The following is a 24,963-nucleotide window of genomic DNA, read 5'->3' as shown; positions in this document are numbered from 1 at the left end:
AATACTTTGTCATTCACCAGTGCTATAGGCCTGTTAGTAGGCTGTTGGTTTACCAGAAGACCCCTCCCGTAAGTCTCCTAGAGCCCAATTACTCTTCCTTTAGGACTTAAAACCAATCCAAAGCTAACACAGTATGAAAAGCCATGCAAGCTGAAGTATGGACAATTTACAGCATACATCAAATAGGGAGGCACCACTGCTCAGCTTCTGTCATGACTGTATGACAAAAATATTTGCCCACAAGAATTGTGTCACCAGTGGGAGAGGTTAAAGTAACAGACAGAGCACTCTCCCAGGAGAGGGATCTAGGGATACTGAATGTGGTCCTGACCACTGTGAAGAATAAGAGCATTTCTGCAGGACCCATTTCTGCAATGCATCTTTCCCTCTGCAAATTCTTCAAATACACAAAGAAGCAAATAAGGAAGGCAAAGTAAACCTCTCTAAATGGAGCTATTTTTCACAGGGTCTGGAAAATAAAGGAGGGGGTAAGAAAGCAGGAGAGCATTTTGTTCTTTCTATTTTTAAAACTTTGGAAAGCACTTAAAAATTATGGCTACAGTGGGACATAAAAGTACCTAAATGGAAAAATTATTCACAAGGTAGTTTTTTGATCTTAATTATGATTTCTGATTCAAGTGAGTGGATGAAAACTAGACCACTGGATACAAATCTTGAGTCTGTGTCTGATTCATCATACCCCTGTTCAAAAGTGTAGCCTTCTCAGGGCAAGTCCTGCTCCCAATGAAATCAAAGTGAGCTTTGTTACTGATTTTAGGAGCAGGGAGAACATAATTTTGTCTTCTGAATTCAGTCACAGAGTCTAAAAAGGTGAAGTTAATAACACTGACCCACCTTGGAGACCACAAGATTGAAAAAGAGAAACAAGCCAAGAGAAATTAAGGAGGACTGCATGGTTTAGATGTTAAATTAAATCAAGAATAATTCTGGAAACTTTGTAAATATTTTTAAATTTACGCAATTTCAGAATCTAGGCAAGGCAAGATACATAGGGGTAATTAGAAAAAATAGAGCTTTGCAGTACACAAGCATTACTTCAAATCTTTCACGTCTCTGCTGTTTTGAATCTTGGCAATAACAGTATTACTTCTGCAACTTGAGGTTCTTCATGTTGGCATTTTATCAGCAAAACCGTAGACAAAGACAGACCTTAGTGGCTGTGTTATTGTGGAATAATTTTAGACATGGATAAAACCTATGCTTAGTAGCTATGCTGTAAAAAAAGTGCCTGGAAGTGTTGACTTTTGCAGGATTACTCTATAGGATGCCCATGCACAGGACTTATCTTTAAAATGTCAGAGAATAATAATAATTAAAAAACCACCAAAAACAAATAAAACCCCATCTGCAAAGCCTGAAGCAATTTTAAAAATAGCTCTCTGTCCTATTGTGGGATCAGTTTTCCCTGGAATGGCTTTTATGTTCAAAATATCTTGAAATACTAGTTTCTTGGCAGAATCTACTCAAATATTTTCACTGAACCTTAGATGAGACTTATTGTCTGCGTGTCCCTAGGAAGCACTCTCTGGAGGAAGAGGGAAAGAAGTATTGTCAATTATAGTGTGGGGACACATCAAAAATTCCTACTGGTCTACCAAGTGTGAAACAAGTATTCCAGAGTAAATTACACTTTTTAAAGAATTAATTGAAAGGGGCAAAGGAGTTGATGCCTAGCTATAGCTGGTGCTTCAGTGCAGGTAACTGCAAAGCCTCAGAATGAGGTTTTGAAACTCTTTTGTGAATTAGTTAAATGAATAAAAAGTCCACACTCAATGAAGCTTTAACCCCAAAGAAAGCAACTAATCTACTGGATCACAACTTTATCTGACATAAAGCAGAGCAGCTCTACTGGCTTCAGAGAGGTGCATTGATTTACCTCACTTGAAGGTTTGGCCAAAAGCTTTTTCTACCTGAAAGATCAATAATTTTATTTGCATTTTACAGCATTGAGTGGAAGAACAGAATGGGAAGGGGTTATGGTTTTCTTTCCTAAAAATAGACAATGTGTTGATAGCAGAAAACAAGGTTTGCAAGCTATTTTACAGAAAGACAGAACTACATTTACCATTTGGTATAATGGAATGTAATCTTACAGCTGCTTTTTATATAGCCCGAATTATAGAGTATTCATGGTGCCACTGATTTAGAAGATGAATGTTTACCTCTGATTTTAATCAGATTATCAAAATCTCTAAATAAGATTAATCAACACTAACCAAACTTTCATGAAAGATGGAGTGGGGGAGAAGAGAAATACTCAGTGTTTGAGAATACAAAGGTTAAAAAAGCAAATGATTTAAGGAACTGCAGAAGGATTTCTGAGGTCTCTAATGTTGACTGTACTATTATAAAGGCTTTCCACAACAAACACCATCTCTGTCCAGTATTCCCAATTTCTTTGCTTACCTCTTCATTTACGATGTACACACTGACTGAAAGAACATGGGAAGGTCAAACTCGGATAAAAGGATACCAGTGCTTGCATCACTGGAAAGACGCAAAGGACAGGAGAAGAAAAAGATGTCTGTGGTTTTCTGAGTCAAAAAAGCATTGTTATTTCCCATTTCAAATGGGTTCACAGAGATGGTTTCACAGAGACTGACTGACAACTTATCCCTCAACTGCACAGGCTGGCATTTTACAGGCTGTAAAATGTTCAGATTTCAATAGATGAACCACAGTGGTGGGTGAATCTGTTGTTCTTTTTATATTTATGCAGTAACAGGCTCAATGGAACATTATTAGGACAATTAAAATGAAGAATGCAAGTGCAGAGGAATCAGAGGTCTGTGTAGGTTTAAAAGAAGGACCAGGAGAGGCTACAATGACTACCCTCTTAAAAGTCAGACTTAGTAGTCCGCTATATAGTAAAAGGCAAAGCAAACATGTATTGTAAATAATGTTTGGGAAAGACAGAAAGCCAACCAGCAATGATTGATGGATCACACTAGGATCACACTAGGCTATCCACCCTTGTCAGCTCACTCTGATGAAAGGAGAAAGAACTAGGAAGGGACAAATAAATCTTTTGTTAAACCCAAATTTTTAAGACCAGAGTTTTAATTTGTGAGCAGCCAACACAAAAGGAGAATTGTGAAGGTATTAGGACAGAATTTAGAGCTTAAAATAAAGGCGAAGAAAATTGGAAAATAATTAACACTGGTAGGAAACCATGTCCAGACTAAATTAAGGGAGTTGGAAAAGAAATTACTCCCTAAAAGCAGCTAAGCAACAGGCTCCTAAAATTAATACATGAAAAGGAGCTGCACATTTTATTTGGAAAGAAAATGATTATGTTTAAAAACAATCCATTGTCAACTTCTCTGTAAACTCTTCAGTGAATTGACTTGTGGTTATTTCGTATTTTTAAGGGACTTTGTAGGAATTTTTGAGAGAAAGACACTAAACGCAGCTCTCCTCTCAGGTACTGTTAAGACTGTTTCTCCATATATAAACAATTCTCGATCAAGTATTCAAGCCAAATGCAGGCAGTTCAATAGTTATTTAGACAAAACTATTTGCTGCTGAAAATTATTTTAGCTCTATTGCAAACTTGACGTTTGGCTCCTGGGATATTCCTGAGACAGTTACTTCTCTGTTATTGATAGTATATAAGCAATTCAATAAAGCATATGGCTTTCTGTTCCCCGAACAGTAACTGAAATTTTACAAATGACAGCAGGGTAAAAAGAGGTATCAGCATTTCCCTTGCTCTAATTGCAGCATAGCTTTACTCATTATGGATTAGAAAAAGCCAACAGGAATGCATTGATCTTTGTGGGATCCCCAGCTATTTCTCTAGCAAAAGGATTAGGGAATAACTGAAAATAGCATGTAACTTGCTGTGTTGTTTTCCAGCTAAAAGTTTTCTTCTTCTTACCCCTCCAAAAACTGTTTTCCTCTGTTAATTTTCTGAAAGAATTTATTTTCTAAGTGTACATTCTGCTATGTTCTAGAGTCATGATATTGTCAGATCTCCACTTTGAAAAATGTCTTAAGTGATGAATTTGGCCTGGGTGATCACCCAGTAAACCTGATCATTCAGGTTGACTTGCTGAAGTCAGCCACACCAAAGTATTCCACAAAGACCTCTTGACTATCCTATGTTCTTTCCTTCTTCCATCCCTGAAGTTTCACTAAAATATCTCATTCTCCTTCAGTTCAAGTGAAACCATCAGCATATCATAAGAGAAGATGCCCATGTCCAGGGCACACAAACCAAAGTGTGGAAATGTACCAGTAGAAGCTAGCAATTCTCATAGCTGGGTCTGCTTTCTCACATAGAGGTGAGTGACGTTAATCAAACTGAACTGGCATTTCTAATCCCGCCAGAGGTACTGAGTGTTAGAAATGCCACTGATCCCTGAAGAGTCTTTTCTTAGATGAAAGGATGTGTGCAGACATGACCTGCGCAAATCAGTGTTATGAATGCCCTAGATGACCTGGGCTGATTGCAAACAAGTCAGTTGTTCTGAAATGAGTCAGTTCACAATTTATTGCAGAGTATAAAAAGTCTAAATCTACTGAAGAGCTTATTTGCAAAAAGCTCATGGAACATATGGCTCTATCTACATAAATATTAGTAATAAGACTTGAAATTAAGTGTAAAAAAGCTTCATTATAAGAAATCTTGATATACTATAGCTATCATTTTCTAAATTATCCTTTTCTGGTGAAAAGTGAGCACTTCGTCTGACTAAGTACTAAAATATACTGAAGGTGGTTTGTGGCTGCCTGTGATAGTCTATGGAAATATACCTTAGAGCTCGGCTTCTGCACAGTGACATGTCCATATTTGGGCAACAGCGCTTGGAAAATAAACTATAACTATAAAAAACTAAACTCTCTGTTTAGAGGCTAAACAGGTTAAATTTATTAAGAAATGCCCTCCCTCGTTGGGTTAGGAAGACGTAAATAATTTACTTGCAACCAGGCAAAGGACAGTTCAGTTTTTAAATTTTGTACTAGACTTAAGTATATGAAACAAAAATAACTTGTTTATAGCATGAAAAAAAGACAAAAAACTACCATAAAAGAGGCAAGTGCAAGCGGTGCAGAACTGCAATGCTAACAGTTCGTAATACTGGGCAGTATGTGCCTAAACTGTCTACTGGACTAAAAAGCCATCATGTGGAGCAGAGAAGATAATTTTCTTCCAGTGTAACAGATTCAAATGTCCATGATGGTTAAATAAATTTTAATAAAGAAAGTCACAAATATTAGCCAAGTAAGGCAATATATCTATGCACAGTAAATAGCACAGAATTATAACATCAGGTTAAAGTTGTACACTAAGTTTTCTATAACCACATAGGGGATATGTAATTATGCCCAATCTTCACCACTGGAGGTAGAAAATGCTGTGGCAGTTTCCACAAGGTAAAGAACCAGCAAACCTGATTCTTCAGTTAAAGGACAATTATTTTAGCAGGAAAAAAAAATAAAAAATATCTGAACAGCTCTTCCAAATTTTGTAGGAATGACAAGAAGTTCAAACTATCAGGGTGTATCATTTCAAAGATATATCAGAAAAAGGAGAGTACAACTGCCATATAAAATTCAGATATTTCAAACCTGGCCAGGAAACACTTTCTCCCATTAAAGGTATGGACCATAATCTTGTGGAATGGCCCTTCCTGGTCAGGTTGTTCCCATGGAAAGCAGGCATCCTTACAAATATCCAGAGAGATGCCAAACATGACAAACAATAGCTCCAAAATCAAGACATTGATTGTTATTTCCTTTTTGGAAACCCAAATTGCTTCCCATACTACTGCCACAGAGCTTTGTTTTTCAGGATCCCAAAAGGAAACTCTATACTGCTTTGTCCTTCTTTCTGACTCTTCTTGTGTTTCCTCTTTCCTCTTTGAGTTTTATTAGTTCTTTTCATTCCTCAGAAATATTTTGTTCCTTTAGTACCCTACCGTTTTGTGCAAATAAAAACTCTTGTCTTCTTCAGGTGGAAATTTCAACTTGAGGGTAAATATCATTAACTGTTCCAAGGGAACAAGCTCTATTCATTGCAAACATACCTGAGCTGAATTTCGTATTGCCCTGCATGACGAGACTGCACATTCCTCAAGATCAGTGTGAAGATATCTTCATTTTGCAGGATTTCACATGCTGTTCCTGGCATTATTTCTTGCCCGTCTTTAAACCAGTGAACAGTGGGGAAAGGATCTCCAGCAATGGCACAGGATATAAGGACATTTTGCCCAGGAGCAGCTGTCACTGATCTTGGTTTGCTAATGAACCAGGGCTGAATACCATCCTGCGGTTCTGTAGTTTACAAACACAGTTTACAAATCAGGAGAAAATGCCAAGCTTGAATGTAACTAATAAGCTAAATAATTTCAGGGAAAGCAATCACAGACAAGCAAAGTTATTTTGAACATGCAGGGTATAAGTTTTTAATTTGAAAATAAGTCAGGCTTTAATTTTGGAAGTAACTTGTTTTGGTACTAAAATTAATCATTTACTTGGCACTTTACTGGCTCGATCCAGGCTTAGTTAAGAGCAAAACAAAAGGACTTTAAAGCTGCCCTAAAAGGAATCTTGAAGTTTTGTCCTTAGAAAATACGGGTAGGAATAGCTTTAAGGGCAAGTGACTGCTGTGCAGCTGAGAGCTCATGTAATAAATCATCATTAACAATTCCATAAAATTGCATTTAATATAGAAGACTGGCCCTGAGGCTAGATCTCAGGGGAGCTTAAAGAATAGTGGAAGGTCTGAATTCAGAGCAGACAGTGACAGCAGACTACAGACCCACGCCTGGAGGCACACCTCTGTGAAATCCTGGGGTTAAGATCCTTAATATTAAAATAATAAGTCTCCCATTGACTTCCAATAATTCTCAGTAATGACTATGGGAAAATGTTGGCATACAGTAAGATTAGAGGAAGTTCCCCGTCATGAAGGTAGTGAATGCTCAATCACAAGAAGCCTGTAGGTACTTCAGTGTTTACTGTGGGTTTTACATCATATGTGGAGATTCAAAGCCAAACTTTTTCGAGCTAGTTCTCAAAGTGTAGAATTCACATGTTCCTCACCTGCTGCCACTACAATGCTAATATTAAAGCCAGAATACCTGGCTCCTAGACAGCTTTTCCAAATACTCAGGACTTTAATTAGAAAGAAAACCATCATTAAATGGTTTACATTAAGTCCATAGCGAAGGAAGCCTTATAGTTAGAATCTGAAGCTGCATTTAGCACAACTTTTGTGCTGTCCCTAGGAATAGGACTCAGGAATGCATTTTTAAAATAGTAACATAATGTTCCAGAGTGAAAAGATTTTTTTTAAAGTGCTTCTGCTCAATATCCTTTTTAATTCATATGCAGAGACTGAGAACTCCTCGCATCCTTCACAAAAGAACTTATAAACACTCATGTACTTTAAATAGATGCTCCTTCAGCACATTAGAATTACTTTCTTTCAGCATTTCCTAAGGTGGAGAAGAACTTTATACCTTGTACTGTCAATGTAGCCTGGGTTTGAGTTTCTCCTAATTCATTCCAGGCTTCGCAGGTGTATTTGCCTGTGTCTTCAGGAAATACTTCCTGGATGTACAGACTGTACTCATTGCCTTTCTTCTCAAAGTGGAAGTCTTCTGTCTCCTGGATTTCTTTCCCATTGTGCAGCCAGATAATTTCAGGAGGTGGGTTAGCTGAAAAATAGGACAACAAAAAAAGTCAAGGATAAGCACAAAACCCCATCATATATTGATTAAGAAAATGAACAAGGTAGCTTGTTTTCTACCACCTGATTCTAAAAATTTCATCTTCAAAACATTCTGGAATTTCATTAACTCTGTTGATGATGTGTAATGTGCAATAGTTCTAAGTCTGTCTTATTACAGTTAAAATACAAATGAATAAGAGAGGCTTGCATACAACAGAGAGGGAGAATGAGTTCTAGATCCCACTAAGGTGGTTATCAGGGGTTTCTATTACCAAAATTCATGCAAGCACTGCTCTCTTCTACAGCACTAATCTTACCCCAGCTGACAGGAATTCAATCTTGTTTGGTTTACAATAAAAGGTATTACAAGTCCACTGAGACAGTTTTAGTTGAACAGCAGGACCCAATAATAGCCTTATTATTATTATTATTATTCCAATAAAGAAATACTTGGACAGGTGTGAACTTGTTAACACTGGACAATGTTCATCCACCCTGAAGATCAGATTAGACAAACTTAGCTTTTACTTTAAAAAAAAATTGGTTCTTTAAAATATTATTTCCAAATGCAAAGACCTGCTAAAAGAAAAAGACAGTGGACAAGAACACCTATTTACAGCAGGACTTAATTTTTTTTTAATAATACTGTTCTATAGGTACACACCTGATACCTCTACAGTCATTATCACTTGACTTCCATCCATTACTTTGAGGTCAGTCAAGCCTTTAAGGAAGATGGGTGCAAAAGTCTTGTTTAACTTGGCAGTCTGTGCACTTTCTGCCTTCTTGCTGCTTTTCTTTTCTGTGAAGTCAAGAAGATAACAAAAGGAGTCTCTTATTGGAATTTTCATGAAAAATTTTAACTGACTAGGTTCAAACTGATTTCAAGTGGTCTTGTTTCACCTCTCAGAAGGCAAAAATCACTGAAACGACCCAGTATAGCTGTTTTGCTTTACCAGCAGTCTGAGTAGAAAGGCAAGAAATGGGAATGGAACTGTCCTTCCTCCAGGGGTCGTCTTAAATCATTGTTAGCAGATATCATAGAGTATTACACAGAAATTTACACCGATTTTCCCCAAGTACACATGCTCAGATTCAAAAAAAAAACCAAACCAAAAAAACAACCCAACAACTTGTAACTGACAATTCAATGCCTTTAATCACTGCTAAATTCACATAAAAATCTTAAGATATGTTACAAGTTGCTATTCTCATGATTAATGACTTAAAAATGTAAACTCACAGGAATATAGGATTCACCACTCTCTACAAAACTACAAACCATTTAGATTGTTAGACAGTCAATATCAATGAGTTTGATTTCACCATACTCCTCTCCTGTATTACACTTAGCCAAGTGATGGATGATGGGAAAGATTGAAACCTGATGTTATCAACATGTCTCACAAAACAAACTGTTGGATTAGGGCTTTTTTTTTTTGGGGGGGGAGGGGGGGGAGGGTCCAGCGGGGGCTGTAAAATCAAATGATGAGTGCTGGAGTTAAATTAACCACTGTTAAAAATAAAATAATCTGTGATAAATATGTGATTTCCAGTATGCACAGTGGTCTCCTCTGTCTTGGATTCAGAGCCTATGAAGCAAAATCATTTAACTATGACCTGTATGGTACGCTTTACCAGGAAAGACACTTCTGCTCTAAAAACCTGAGCAAAGACACTTCTGAAAGTGTCTACCAAAGTAGTGATCATGACCAAATGTAAAAAGTTATAAATATTTATCGGTCACTTGGATACACTTTTTGTTTTCTTTATCCTGAGTTCAGACCTCTTATGTCTTGCCTTCAAAATGCCAACCCTACTTTCTGTCCATACATGAAAAAAGCTTAATTTTGCTTATTTCTACCTATTTCCAAAGGTATATCAAGATCATCCAAAATAGTATTACAGCAACACAAAGTGCCAGGCTGGAAAAAACCCCACCATTCATAAAAGAATGGTGATTAGAAAAACTAAAAGCACCTCACTGAGCAAGTCCACTGAACCTCCTGGAGGGAAAAAGTTAAGCTTGTCCCAGGGTTATTTGAGCTCAATGTAAATTTGGAAGCTGCCTGGAGAGGAAGTTTTTCCTCTTCTCCAGCATAGCTTTTTCTAGCCAAAATCTTGTCTGGCTGGCTTATGTTGTAGGTCTTTTCTTGGCACTGAGCAGTGAGACATTGATGCATGTGAGAATGGAAATATGGGACTTGACTGAGACCCACTGCGTTCAGTGTTATGGACTTACTACTCTAAAATGCCTGCTTCACCATCGGGCCACGCTGATCAGTCTCAGGGATTCCTATAGCACCTGCTTGTAAGTGACTAATGCTGTTTAGAAAATATCTGTGAAATTGAGTCAAACCCATCTACAGTAATAAACTCCTGTGGTTCATCACATTCCTCTGTTTTTTACTGTTTGCTCAGGGAAAAAGCTTCAAATGACTGCGGTACTAAGCAATATCAGCACATGCTCCTTCATTAGTCTAATGCCTTGCAGAGAATCCTTTTGTCCCTCAAACTGAAACAGACCTGAGGGGGAAAGCAGAAAACGATGTAACGGGAAAAAGGAGGAAAAGAAGAAGAAAGGAGGAAAAGGAAAAAACAAGAAAGTAATAAGACAGGAAAGAAGCATAGCAAAAAAAGAAGGAAAAGGACACTTAAATGATAGTGTTTCTGTTATCCCTTTTATTGAAATAATTCATAACATTGCAAATCGAGAAGACAGATATGCAGTAAAAAGAGAGCAGGGAAAGGAAAATAAAAGCAGAGGTGTGGTTGTAGGCCAACACAGAAACAGACCTAGGGTATGCTCAGGGAAGTTCAAGCCTTTGGAGAAGGACAGATAACAAAAAAAAAAGAGCTGAAACAGCTCAAACGAGAGAATTAACAGTGACCAGGAAACAAATTTGCTAGTAGTGGCTCTAACAGCAATTCTCCCAGAACAGAGGGAGCTGCCTCCAGCAGAGCCCTGGTACAAACAGCAGCACTCCACATCTCTCGCCACTGGCTCTTTGCTTTATTAGACTGACATGCCTGTTCCATGTAGTCTAAATAAATGGATTTCTGTAATCAAGGAATATATATACAATACAGTATAACAGCCTCAGCTTATTAAAAAGAAAGGAGTGAGCAACTACAGGAGGAGTAGAGCAAAATCATTTCCCAAAAGGAATTTTTCAGCAATGCTAACTCCTCCAAAATATGTGCTGCAGAAATTAAAGTTTCGTGTACTGGAGTAAAACCACCTTCTTGCACAGAGTTGCATAAACATTAAAAAGAAGCAAGTAAATAATTCACAGTAATTGCATATATGAATCACAAATGCAACAAGATTACAAAAAAGTTAGGCCTCAGTTTCTGAAGTTAAGTGAAAAGTATTCCTTTTCAAATGTGTAACATCCAGGATATAGTAAATACATGGCTAAAAAGACTGACTCCATGGCAACTTGAGCAGGCTTTCTTCAAAAAACACTCACTCTTCTTTACTTTTAAAATATTTTTTTTTAATGGAGATCTCTAATCTTATGCTACTTCTGTTCAGTAGTATATGTTGATCAGTAGCATATGTTTATTGTACCAACAACTTAAGAAGAATATCACAAAAACTGTCTAACGTGTCTTGACTTGGCAGCAACAATTAAAAAGACTTCTAATCCATAAATGGTATTTGTTCATTAAGAAATCGTAGAGGCTCATTTCATATAACATTTCTTCCTTTACTTAAGATTTGATACTGGGGACTCTGGACTTCTAGTCTTAGAACAAAATTAAACTGACCTACTGACAACTTCAGCTTTTTGCAGGTGTTTTACGCAAGACAACATGGCCAGTTTTAGATATGTTATTTAGTTTTACTTAGTCTAAAATCATTGCATTTTCTCAGAAGGGACTGATACAGCCATGCAGAGGCCAAATTACAAAACCTGGATGTTGTCTATTTTCAAATTCTTCTGAAGCTTGTAAATGCTTTTATTTGTTTATTTATTACATAGCACCATGCAGTGACTCAGTGCTCCTCCGATTAAAGCTTTAACATTTCACAATTTTACCATGAGATAGCAGTGCTGTATATTTTCACAGCTTATTTTAATATACCTAAGGGCTTCTTCAATTTTAGCCTTTACAGCTCTTGTTTGGAAAAACAGCAACTTTATTTTGAAGGGTACTTGGAAAAAGAAGGAATACTGCTCATTCAAGATTAAGTAAAGAACTCCTGTTCCCATTTATGGTGAAAAGATACTGTGTGATTCCTCCTTTTGAAAACACTTGGCTAATTATTTTACCAGGAAAGTAGTACAAGGTAAACCATGCACAAAAAAAACCGGGCCCTATTTGCAAAAGGGTGGCTTCAGAAAGTGTAACGACCATAGAAGTTCCCATTCCCTGACCACAGCTAGGTGCCAGCTTGTCTTATGTATCAGGAACAAAATCTGTGACTTGCACTGGGAAAATGGAGGGCAAGGAGGTAAGAAAAACAGGATCCAAATAAGCAATTGCACACAATGAAAGGCCAGTATTAGGGCTTGCTTTCCCTCATTCCTCCCAGAGCCCTTTTCACCACATGAACTCTGCTGTGGTTCAATATTCATATGCTCTTCAGTGACAGCTGGCTTCAGCCCCCAAAGCCTGGAGAAGGAAGAGAAGGAAGAAAGCACAGGTACAGCTCCCAGCTCAGATACTGCAAGTCACTATGCTTCTGGCTGAAACAACCTCTTTCGTAACACTGCAGGGTATTTTTGCTGCCAAAAATACAGACAATAAAAATATGGCACATCTGGCACCATAAAGGATATCTAGAACCTAAAGAAAATTTTGTCTGACATCAGCATAAGAGCATGACATTGTTATAAATTTATGCAGCCTCAAGCTTAATCAACGGGATGTGAAAAAGAGGAGATCCAATCTCTTCCGATTATGTTAATACGCTCTAATCACCTATAGCCATTTAACATTTCCCTCACCACTCTTACTTCTTATTACTTTCAGGGAGGAGTAGGTTCCCCTCTAAGAATGAAAAGAAGGAATATAAAAGTTAACACACAGCAGTACTGCTATAGTGACTAGAAAAGTTCTACCCCAGGCAGTTAATTTTCTCCCTCCCTTTCCTTTCCTCAACCCACCCTGCTACTGCAGTGAGTTCCCCCCAGGTGGATCCTGTCAGAGGAATTCATGAGGAACATCAGAAAGCACTACATAGGGTGGGCTTGATAAAACCCAGGTACATTTCAGACCATGCAACTAGTTCATTTTACAGTAGCTTATAAAAGCTGCCACAATTTTTTAACCACAGCTATTGGTTTTGTGCAGGTCAGATCATGCAAGATAATACAGAAGATACTATGATTTTCTCAAAGGCTGCTTATAGAGCACCAAATTCTCAAAAGCTCTTATAAAATTATGAGCTCAAGAAGTTTAACCGTTTTTACATAGAGCTGTGGTCTGGCATAATACACAAGCCCAGCTGGGGTATTCTCTGGTGAGCAGTGGTCTTCCTGTCATTTCAACAGGCTTTTGATGAGGCATTACACAGGGTGATGGATTTAAAAGTCCACCGCAATGATACCTCTTATATGGTTCCTCTGTTTTTTGCCTTTCCTCAGGCTTTAATATGCATGAATGTTGGGAAACAGCAAGTAATAAGATGCACAGCTCAGTGGGAAACACAGCCTGGGAGAACAGAATTAGCACGCAAAGAATTTAAAGGATACCTTATATACCCACATGTTTTCTAGAAAGCAAAAGTAATATAGGCTTTTCCCACAGCATTGCCTTACCCCTACGAGTTCATTTTTTATTAGAAAGACACTCTAATAGGCATCCAAATCTATGTTTAAAAAAGCCACTTAGTGCATTAAATCCACAGAGATTAAGGAGAATTCAAACTCTTCCAGTTGCTTACAAAAATACGTATTATCAGCATATTTGGATAGCAATGGGAAAAAGATATATATTTCCTCTGATACACAATTATTTCTATTTATCTCTTATTCTGTTTTCCTCTGTGTAATCAATAGTAAATTAATCCATCTACAGCTACCATATCAATCATTTGTTTATCTATTAACCTGTATTAATAGAAATTTAAGGTGATAAAAAATGCTTTCCTATTATTTGGCTTTTCTCAGTCCAGAATTTCAAGAGTCCTCACATAAATTTAACCTCAACATTTCTGCAGACTGGAAATGATTGCAAGAGGAGTCTTAATGTTAGCTGTGGGCCTACGCCAAAACACACTTGAATTTTTTAAAACCTAGACCTGGATCAGAACTTAGTGCTTGAACACAATGGTAAACATCTTTATATTGATAAGCAAGGGTGAGTTATTGTGTTGAAGGTGTATATGTAAAAGAAAAAGTGGAAAATTCATGCTGCACTTAACAGTTAACCTACTACAAAGCGATTGTACAGTACATATTTACCGGTTTAACTGCAAATATGCAACCAACTATTTACATTCTAAGGTAAATTATATAGATAAATCTATACACTCAGAGAGAAGGAATGAAAGAATCAGTAACTGCACTGTGGCACTTCCATTCCCAAATTTCCTATCGAAACTGGAGTGAAGAAGAAAATCCAGATCAATATGCAAACTTTAAGAAGGACTGGACCTGGGTTCTACCAGGCCTGTAGCCAAAAAAGTTAACATTTTATGGGCATCACCTATGCTAGTAAATTTTCTCGTTTGTTTCTCGTTCAGATATACTGAAGACTTTTTAATGTAAGCTGCAGAATGATGACATCTCCTGTTGAAATATCAGGACTTCAGCATGCTCAGCACTGCACAGAATCACACAATAACAGAGTTCGGAAGGGACTTCTGGAGATCGTCTAGTCCAGCCCCTGGCTCAAGCAGGGGCAGCTACAGCACTGCACATACACATCTTCAGTGCAGTAACTGGGCTGCACAAGATCAGGGTTACAACTGGTTACAAGTCAGGGACGGACATGCAAAGAATAGAGAGTTCGCTGTCTTTTGTTCAGAACACGGCAAACAGCTTGCAGTGTTTAGTCTTTTAAGAGATTTAATTATACTGGAGGAATCCGTTTGCCAGGATCATATGGTTAACTGTCAAATAATGCCTTGTCTGAGGCGTGCAAAAAGACTGTCTCAGCAACATTTACCTTTTATGGTGTTTAAATATCATTTTGGCTCAGAGGCTAATAAGTCAACTGAGCTGAGGAGAACGCTTAACTCAAAAGGCTCCGTGTGCGCAAGCTCAGAGAGGGAAGCAGCATATTCCACTCAAATCTCTCAAAGCAGAACTAAGGTTCGCACACAGATCTTGAAAAGAGTTTCACCTCTCCCAATATTTTCAATGTAAATAAATCCAGCTGTTTCCAGATCTCATGTTAACAATGCTATCAACTCAAAAAATAACAGATTTTAAAAGGCAGAAAATTGATATTAGGATACTTATCTCATCTGTCTTGCTTCCCATAAAGTATTTTTCTGTCTCAGGCCTGAATTGGTATGGTCAAAATATTTTCTGCAAGTTTTCCAAGAATTCCAAACTTGATTTATACTGGCATAAAAAAATATGAGCTCTCTATGTTCTTGAGATATCTAGGGACATTTCTGCTTTATTAAAGATCTCAGGTCGGTATGCCATTTTGCAAACTTAGGTCATGAGAGCTAGATGTTTAATGACCTAGCAGTGTTCTTTACACATCTACATCCCATCATTTATTTCTGCAGTTATAATCTGTGTAAATCTTGTGTAAATGGAAGGTGAGATTTAAATACCCTTGGGAGACGCTTTCACGGAAGAGCTGAGCCAAGTTATAGTCTGGATGTTGTGCCTTGTATTACACAGAAAAACTGTTAACCCAGGATTGACAATGCCCTAAGCCTATACTAATCAGGGTGGTTAGGGATATACAAAGGAGGGCGAGTTCCACTTTATCCAGTCTGGTAATCTATTTATTTTACTGCAGGTGAGTATTCCAGCCCTATCCTGCAGCTCCATGTACACTCCTTTCCCGAGTCTTTCCCTCTCCATGGGATATCACCAGGTCACAAGGTTTTTAACCTCTACTTTGTCTACTCATTTTGTTCTGCAACCCACGGCATTTGAAAGATATACCACCCCAAAAATCCCACTGCTAAAAGGTTGACTACACCAGTAAGAACCATGATTTGGGAGAAACAGTAAAAATCTCAATTTAGAGTGCAGGGGCCAGAGATAGAAAGTAGCCGGCTGAGTTCATGGCAGATCACTTTGCAGTCAGCAGACTGAATTCCTCAGTGACACACTCATTGGAAGATTTTGCAGCCGAAGTGGTGTTTGCTTTTGCCTTCACAACTGTCTGCCTTATTAATGACTAACTCTGTTTGCAAGTTATTTACATCACGGAATTGCTCTTTTGTCTCTGCCACAGACAGCAACTCCATGGAAGGCCCGAGAGCATGTGTACCTACCAAATGCATTTATAAGGCAGCTCAGCTGGCCCACTGCTAACAAATTCCTCAACATTAGTCTGAGATGGAGAACTGCAGAAAAGAAAGGCTCTGAGCAACCTGATCTAGTCAGGAATGTCTCTGCTCCTTGCAGGGGGGTTGGACTAGATGACCTTTGAAGGTCCCTTCCAAGCCTAACCATTCTCCACAGTGAAAACGTGCATACTGCTGAGGCAGAATTTCACCTTCATATGTACAGTCTCAATTTTTTGTGTGGCTGCTCAGGTAGAATTTAACCTACTTGCTGTGTATCGTGATGTATAGAGATATCACTTTACAAAAATCACCATTACAAAAAAATAACCCCTAGGCTGTGCATGAGCTGAAATACAATGGAAGCGCAAGAGGAACTGGCAATCACACAAAACCCAAGTGTCCCCAAGGATGCCACTAGTATAAAGAGTTACAGCCCCTTCAGCCCTTCCCTCCTCTGTCAGCTCCACACTGGCAACAGAATAGGTACCTGTGGTAATATTAAAATAGTTCTGCTCAATCTGTTGAGTGAGTAATCAAAAGGATACTGTACTAAGAATGGTCTTAAGGAAGCCCTCAAATAAGGAAAATAAAAGTCAGCTTAAGAGCAAGAAAACATTTGAAGTTAGACTAATATAAAATAAAACCCAAGAAAATACAGTAACATTGCAGTTCTGGGTAAAAGTTGATGTCAGAAAGGAATTCTAAAGCAAGGCTTGTTTGGCATTTAAGTCTAGGAAACAGAAGGTAAATCTAGTATGGCATTGTTTGTGGCCAGTTGTCTCTTCTTGATGAATTTCTATTAAAAATCTCCCAAATGAAGACATTTTCCTGAAGAAAAAAAAAAGGCAAAGTCTGTGTGTGTGGACCGGCAGTCAAGGCTTGATGAAAATGCAAGCTGCATGGTAACACCTCCAGTAGTATACAGCTATACAAAGTTCCTGCCCTCTGTTCCTTTTCTCTACTGCAAATGAATGACCTACTCATGAGGACTCACACTATAACCTCTATTAAGACACTTAGACATCTCTGTATTGCTCATTTTTCCAGTCTGTGAAATAGAAACCTTATTCTTCTAAAAGTGAGGTATCCCTGCCTGACAAAATTAGATCTGAAAAAGAAGTGCTAAAGCAGGTGTTAGAGTGGTATCTCTGCCTAGTTAGATATATTTTCTATCTCAAATGTACGTACAACAAATTCTGTTATGCTGTTTCTGTTATGTGGACATTTTTGCCTTTTAGGGCAAGAGAACTGCATAGACTTGCAGGACTAGTAAGGACAAGGCAGGATCTGCTAAGTTTCAGCATGGGGGCACTGTATTTGGGTTTTTTTCAGCTTTGTTTTCAGTTTGGTTGGCCATACTAACCTAGGGACTCTATACTGCAACCCAGTTAGATGCTTGAGAAACGCGCTGTTAAATTTGTAAGAATAAACTGAAGAAATATACCTTTAAGAACTTGCAGTCTTACTTGGCTCTATATACACCAGCTTATGCGTTTGAAATTTTCAGATTTCTCTTTAGTCACCTAACTCAAAGACAGATGCTTCCCTTAGGCAAACCCATGTCCTCTTTTCCTTACTTGCACCTTCCTTTCCTACAACGCTACTTCTCCTCCTGCATATGCTGTTCATAAAGCAATTCTTTAATTCTTTTGGAAGCTGGCTGAATTCACAACTACACAAGAAAAGTAGGAAAAAGGCCAGAAAATGAATGCAGACAGAAATAATGCTTAGTGTCAGAAAACAAGGGAATGTTCCTCCAGAAAAAGACACTACATCCACCTCTCAGATGCTTTAGGACCGATTTTAATTATCATTAATTATGATTAGGGCTTCCTCCCATCCTACAGCTTGCCTACCTGTGCAACAGGTACATTGAGCTAATCCTATGAGATAGTTTGATGGCTGACTGTGTGAGTTCCCATTAGCTAATCCACATCAGTTGCTCTTGGAAACATTCTTTGTGGTAACACCATGCCCATGCTTTCAAAATTACTTAGGCATATATTCAGTTAACAGGTTTTACATGTATTTTGATGACTTCCACTTTTCAGCTGAAACTTAGAGCATTATAGAATTTGGCAATCCAAGTTAGGACACTTTGCCCCTTGGCCAATGTAGGGCCATTCCCAAGACTGCTACAATAACCGTCTGTTTTTTGTCATTCTCATACGTAACAGCTTAATATTCACAGCATTTGATCACTTAATAGTTGAGGAGACAATCAGATGTAGGGGTGGTTCTTTTCTTCTTTCTTTTCATATTAAACATTTTTTTTCTCTCAGCATCACATCTTTGTTTTTAATTTATAAGAAATATTAATGCAATTCCTGCCATTTAACTTTTGCTCATTCTGTAAGCACTCATCCCTCATTTGCATCCAAATTTGGTTCCCCTGTTACTGGAAATGATTTATATCGAGAAGCTGTCTTCAGAGGATATTGTTTATATGGATGGCACAAATCCTATATAATTAAAAGCTTTCACACATCGTTTTGATTTTGTCCTTCATATTTAGTTTTCAGTCCATACAGAGTACTGGACTGAGAACTTTGGGACACTTTTGTAAGCACTGGAACGGAGTTTCATGGATGGCTAATATTAGCCCATGACAGCTTACCTCTGACCTTCCAATACAGTAACAAAAGCCCCTCCCTTTCACTCAGTGCTCTGAACCAATTCTTACATAGCCAAGTGGTTCCACCAGGCTACTGGTCTGGAATGCCTTTTGGGCATCTAACAAGACTAGACTTCTATCTTTTGGGAAGCCTTCTATAGTCCTTTATATTTAGCTCGAGATGCAGCAAAATGCTTTCAAATAAATAGTGGTTTTGAAAAGCTGTCACAAATATTTCAGTACTTTAGGCAAGTAAGACATCATACTTTGTTTACCTTACACAGAAATACATATCTCAGAGAGACAAAGCTGTAGCCTTTCAATTAAATCTTGAAAGAGAGGCTGTTTACTGCAGCAATAACCTTCTTTGAAAGACTGATGTCTAAGAGAGGGCATTCTGAGACAGAAAGAAAAACAACCCACAACCTAAAGACAGCATCTCTCATGACTGGAAGAAAAGACTCTTACCTGAAGGCCTTTCTTCCACCTGGTTATATTTTATGATCCCACTCACATCAGATGGAAGAGTGACAGGAACAAAATGAACTGGTTTTCCAGAAAGCATCTCCCTTCACTGCTCTGATAAACTGGTTACAGCAGGGACTCTGGCAGGCTTTCAGGTGACTCTAATCTGCTTGTCCAGTGATCAATGAATGACTACAGTAATCGGATTGTAATGGCTACAGGCTTCCCAACATAGATACTTATGCTGGGGAGGCTGCACTAAAAAAAAAAGTGTGAACAGAAAGTGGTGGGGGAGAAAGGGGAACAGATGTGAAGTCAGGAAAGTGCACTGCTGGCAGGGAGGGGGAAATGAGGTCAAGAGCCAATGAGCAGGAGCACAGTATTTGCTGAACAATGTTTGCTCACCAGGGAGGCAGTATTGGGCCAGTGTTCAAAAAAGCAACGTGCAGAAGACTAGCATTAGCAAAATGGGTGGCTGCAGAGCATTAGAGCCCACAAAAGTACCTTGGCTGCAAGCCTGTGCTGCTGCTATCACCACCCATGCTTTGTGCCCTCTCCCTTGAAATCAGTGATGCTACTGCCTGGTGGGAGGAGGCTGGAGAGCTCTCAGGGAGCCTGCAGTGGGGCACATATTTTGTTTGTCATCTATGCAGAACTGCAAGACAGAAGGACAGGACTCCAGCCTGTAACCTTGTGTAGTATACCCAGGTATTTGTGTGAATGTCAGGTGGTTTAAATATCCCTTTGACACGTCTTTTCTACAGGTGGATCTGACCTATAATTCCTTGTCAGTGATTAGTGAACTGACAAACAATTCAGAAGGCTTATGAGGCAAACCTGGAGAACAGTTACTATGCCTGGGAGCTGGCTTTGCCTTCCAACTATACCAGTTATTACCACTAATTGTCTTGCCTCAGTACTCTGATTGTCACAGCTACAGCAAAGCGCTAACACTGACTCACTGTATAGGTACATCCAAAGTCAATTAACTTCTCGCCTCAGTTGCCTGTTCATTCAAAAATGATTAAAATGTTCAGCCAGCCTGATAAAAAGCTGATTAATATTAATATTCAACTTCAGTATCTATGATCACCATCAGTACATAATCACTGTATATTTCAGGTGACCTGAATGTACCCTGCCTATCCCTGTTAACAAGCTGTTTGCTGGGTTTGTTTTTGTTTTTTTTTTTTTGAGATGCCCAGTGTGTTTAAAAAATGGCTTGTATGCTTATTTTCATATCAGAAAACGATATTAAAATTGTAATATTAAATGAGAACACCAACTCAATTGCCTAGTTTGCACATACAATAACTGAAACAACTCAGTCACGCACATATTTAAAAACTTTTTCCATATATTTGTACGTCAGCCTCAAAGCCTCCCGAATTCTCATTTTCCTGTGTATAGAAAATGATGCATAATGTTAAAGGAAAAAAAAAAATCTTACATTTCCAGAGTAGCAAATGGTACCATTTCAGGAATATCTGACATTGAATGTTTGAGTAACCTGGACCATGTTTCTCATCTCTCAGGTTTTCTTGCATTAGACTAATTAGTCTAGCATTTTACTCTGTGCTCATTGAAGAGTTCAGTTAGAAAGAGTTCTCATGGTGAAGACATTTGTTTGACTGTTTTTTTCACGGAAGTGCTGCTTGTTCTCTGTAGCTCATTTCTATCTGTATTTCAGCTGTAAGAATCCACTGCCACAAGGAAGACAGCTGTCAGGATTCAATTTAGTCTACTTAGTCTGTTACAAGGCCAAAATTAGCTTCACCTTGATTAACTTAGTTTCTCCACAGACTACCTCGTAGATCTATCCCAATCTACTCAGCCTCCAGATCAGTTACTTAAGTTACCTGAAGATGTTATTTTCTTGTCTTAAATAAGCATAAGACTGATTAGTTTCAATTTTTTAAGACCATTACATTTCTTACGCCCCATCCACATGAAGGGTAGGACTTTTTCGACACAGTGCCAGAAGCCTCCTACAACAGCTAAGTATCTTCAGCGTTCTTCATACGAAACCAAGGAAGGACTGAGACTGCTCAGCACTAGGCAGAATTTATCCTGCTTAATAGTAAGGAAGCAAAAGATAACCATAAATGAACCTAAGACTGATGACCTAGAAGGAATGCTGTGCCACAATAAGCCTAGCTAGTTATAGTTATCCAGGGCCCAAAGCAAAGCATACTGAAAGTATTGTAAAAAAATCTCCATCTTGTTTTGTGGGGTAAAGAGCCTTTAAAATGCTGTTTCATACAATAATCCCAAAAAAGGAAACTTCCTTTGACAAAAACAAAACAATAGATCTTCTAAAGGACAAAGAATGCATAAAAGATGATCAGAAAACATAATACTTGGCCAGATAACACCTGTAACCTACGAGGAGGTTTAAGTATAATTTTGTACTATAATTCAAACATGAGGCTTATGTTGTGATTTTTTTTTTCCTTTCAACGGTTCATCACTGACTATCTTTCCCGCAGGAAGAATTTTTTGAGTTATCTGTGAGCTTAATTTAATTTAGAAGGTGGAGCTTTTTGCCTTTGAAAAATAAAATTGAGTTTTACTGTTAAGACAACAATTATCTCCAGGTAAAGTTTCCCCAATGATCCCAACAGCTATGCCCCTCCATGAGATCCCTGATGCATTAGAATAGCAAAGCCAAAAAAGGCAATATGAAGTGGAATGTAGACCCAGACAGACTCAGAGACATGTCCAAGGACCACAGTAGCAAGTTAAGGAAAAACTGAATTCTGACACTAGTCTGATACTTGATGACATGCCAAGAACATCCATTCCTTCTTTAATTAAATACAAATTAATTTTCACATACAAAAGGAAAATATTTCTCTAGCAATGAATGAACAAACTGAGCACTGCATGAAACCTGAAAACCTTAAATCAACTTGGAGACAAAAAAGGAACTGGAGAGAGATGGGTTATAATTCAGGAAAAGTTTTTACAGGTATTATTCCAAAAATCAATTTCTGGTCAGCAGGCAATTTTTGAAGTTTTTCTCTTTCTGCACTGATTTCCTGCTGTAATCTGTCTGCAACTGCTGAGCATTTAGAGAAGCCTTAGCAGCAGCATTCAGAATCTCAGAGAACTCTGATGCAATAAGCATTTGCTAGAGGGTCAGATGGAAAAAACATATGAACAGATAAGAGAGTTGGAAATCATGATTTAAAATTTGGTACTATTTTTGGCAGGCAAATCCACATTGATCTGAGTCTTGGGAAAAGTTACTGTAATCCTTGTGGCAACAGGGACATAATGAGTTTTAGGGAGCAAATGGAGGGGACAGCTAAAGCTGTAAAAATGTTGAACACGTGGCTTTACAGCCTGTCACGCATGCTCTTAATTCTTCTCTTGTTCTCCCCCCCCACACTCCATGACTCCTAGAAAATAGAATGGGATGCAAACCAGAGAAGCTAACTTCCCACAACAGTGACAATGCAGCTTTCTCGCCCCAGACTAGCTAAAATACAGGAGGAATCCAACTCAGTGCAACAGCGATTACATGGCCTGAAATAGCTCAGCAGAGTACACAAGCCTAGGGAAAGGCTAGCTCACTCTTGCTTCCACGTTAGCATTGTATGTCAACCCTAAAATAACTCAGAAATGGCTAGTATGAGAGGGGCTGTCTTTCTGATTTCTATGTCCCAGTGAAGAATCAACAGGTCCCATGCCAAAGACAGCTCCCTTCAGGTGGAGTGCTTTTCATTGGCCCTTAACTAATGCAGGTGAAATGCTTCAGAGAAATTATAAATGACAGCTTTGAGAACAGATTAGTTTCAGGCTTATTTCGAATCAATGTTTTCATACTTCGTGACTTTTTTAAGGGGGGGAAGGGGAGTGCAGGGAGGGGATGACTGCATTTCGAATTCGGTAATCAAGAAATTAACTCATAAGTTTACCAGAATTATTTGGTTTTCACTTTAAGCTTGTCTAGGGTTTTAAGTGGATTCATACAGACAGAATAGGGGCAGGCATATCACTGAAGTGCTGTAGAGAAACACCACAGAACACTGGCAAACAAAGACAAATCTTGAGATCTTAGGGATCAGGGTACATTTCCAACCAAGCTATGCGTACAAATTTGGGGCAAGTATTATTTGGTCATAGATAAATGGAATAGTTCCCTTGTCAGCTGTCACTCAGACGTCTGTTGGACAGGCAGTGCCAAACTATCATAACTTTGGGAAAAAAATCATTTGCAAATGACAAATACTAAATAGAAGCTTGATTTGTAGAGGGAGGGGGAGTCTGAGGGAGGAGGCTGTTCATCTCCAGGTCATAAAACAAAACCCCTGTATAAACTGATGCCAGGTGAGATTATAAGAATAAAGACCATAATACTGATTGATACACTCTCACTGTTTAATTTATCCATGAGATTCTGTCATCTCTTGTCTTCATTGTGATCTCTGGTCTTTTAGAGTATGTTTGTTCAGATCCTAGTGCAGAATTTTGGCTTTCATGGACAAATCAGCTGTGTCAAATCAGCACCGAGGGTACCAAATTATAGATATTTGCAAAGAGAGTGCTCTCAAATTTTACCTTTTTTTCCAAAACATGCATATTATTTTACATTTCACAGTCCTTAAGCACTTAAGTTGCACACACCTCCAAGATGGAGAAAAGGTACCCAGCTGACAACAGCTTAGAAAAAACCAAGGAATCCACTTACAACCACCTCTGTTAAGGATCCAAGATTTTTCTTTTTTTTTTTAATATTCTAGCTGATATCATTGCAGTAATTACAGCAGGCTGAGATATTCACCTTTGACTGTGACCTGAGCACTGCAAGATGCCTGTCCTGTGTTGTTTTCAGCTAGGCAGGTATAAATGCCATCATCTTCTGGTAGAGCGTCTTGGACAGTCAATTTTGCAACTCCATCTTCAAAAGTAGAATGAGCATACTGAATTGGCTGGTCTGTGGACAGAAAGGAAGAGAATTGTCTTAATAAATCAGCCACAAGTTTTAAAAGCACTTCTTGTTTCCAGTGAAACCTGGATGCCTAACATCAGCCAGCATATTAAAGTGCAGAGCCAGATCCCGCTCTCGGGTGCACAGCCACTGCTCTCTAGTGACTACAAACAGCAGCAGTCCAAGCACAAAGCAGGATATGGTTGTCAGACAAATCTCACCCTTAGGTTCTCTGGGTGCTACTTTGAGTAGCAGCAAGAGGAGAAAGGTTTATCTTTGTATTCTGGACAGATTATCTTTTAGGTGGATAAGAAATGTCTCGTGTTTGCTTCAGACATTGTCTCTATCTGGTAGTTTGCCTGAAACTAGATATTAGCATTATTGTCTAGATGTGCAAAACCTGTTGTGCATGGAGAAGCACCTGAAGTCCTCCATCAAGTACTTTGTAGTGGAAGACATTCCAAGAGAGACAGCAAAATCTATGATGGAGCCAAGAGGCAGATTTACAGAAGCAGTCAATCTACACTACACTGTGTGTAGTCTGGTAACAGGTAGAGTACAGTCTGATCTGTGGTGAGGTGACTATTAAAGAAGTTAATCTTAAGAAACTGGTTCCTTGAATTGGTTTGGAACATGCTTAAATGTTAGTGTAGGCTGGTTAAAGTTGCCTTGCTATTGTTTCAGGAACTGTCATCAATCTCAGCCTTACTTTCTGAAATGCTTCTGCAATCTGTTTTCCCAATATAAAATAGTTTCCACTACTGACTCATCATTGGTTGCTTTCCCAGCGTATGCAGTGCTTAAGAGGGCCT

The 24,963-nt window shown here is 38.5% G+C and overlaps 1 protein-coding gene across 1 annotated transcript in view; it reads right to left on the bottom strand.

The window, feature by feature from the left end:
• Positions 1–24,963, bottom strand: part of MYLK (myosin light chain kinase) — a 209,714-nt gene that overhangs the window by 76,664 nt on the left and 108,087 nt on the right. Inside the window, exons 11-14 of the mRNA XM_086750930.1 lie at positions 24,005–24,157; positions 8,367–8,504; positions 7,491–7,688; positions 6,054–6,300 (exon numbers count right to left, since the gene is read on the bottom strand). Of these exons, the coding sequence (XP_086607056.1) occupies positions 6,054–6,300; positions 7,491–7,688; positions 8,367–8,504; positions 24,005–24,157 (736 nt within the window). The remainder of the gene's footprint in view (positions 1–6,053; positions 6,301–7,490; positions 7,689–8,366; positions 8,505–24,004; positions 24,158–24,963) is intronic.

The sequence above is a fragment of the Chlamydotis macqueenii genome, chromosome 6 (genome assembly GCF_036417535.1).
Source record: "Chlamydotis macqueenii isolate bChlMac1 chromosome 6, bChlMac1.mat, whole genome shotgun sequence".
Taxonomy (NCBI): Eukaryota; Metazoa; Chordata; class Aves; order Otidiformes; family Otididae; genus Chlamydotis; species Chlamydotis macqueenii.
The sequence above is the reverse complement of the archived record's forward strand: the minus strand, read 5'-3'. Positions and strand labels throughout refer to the sequence as shown.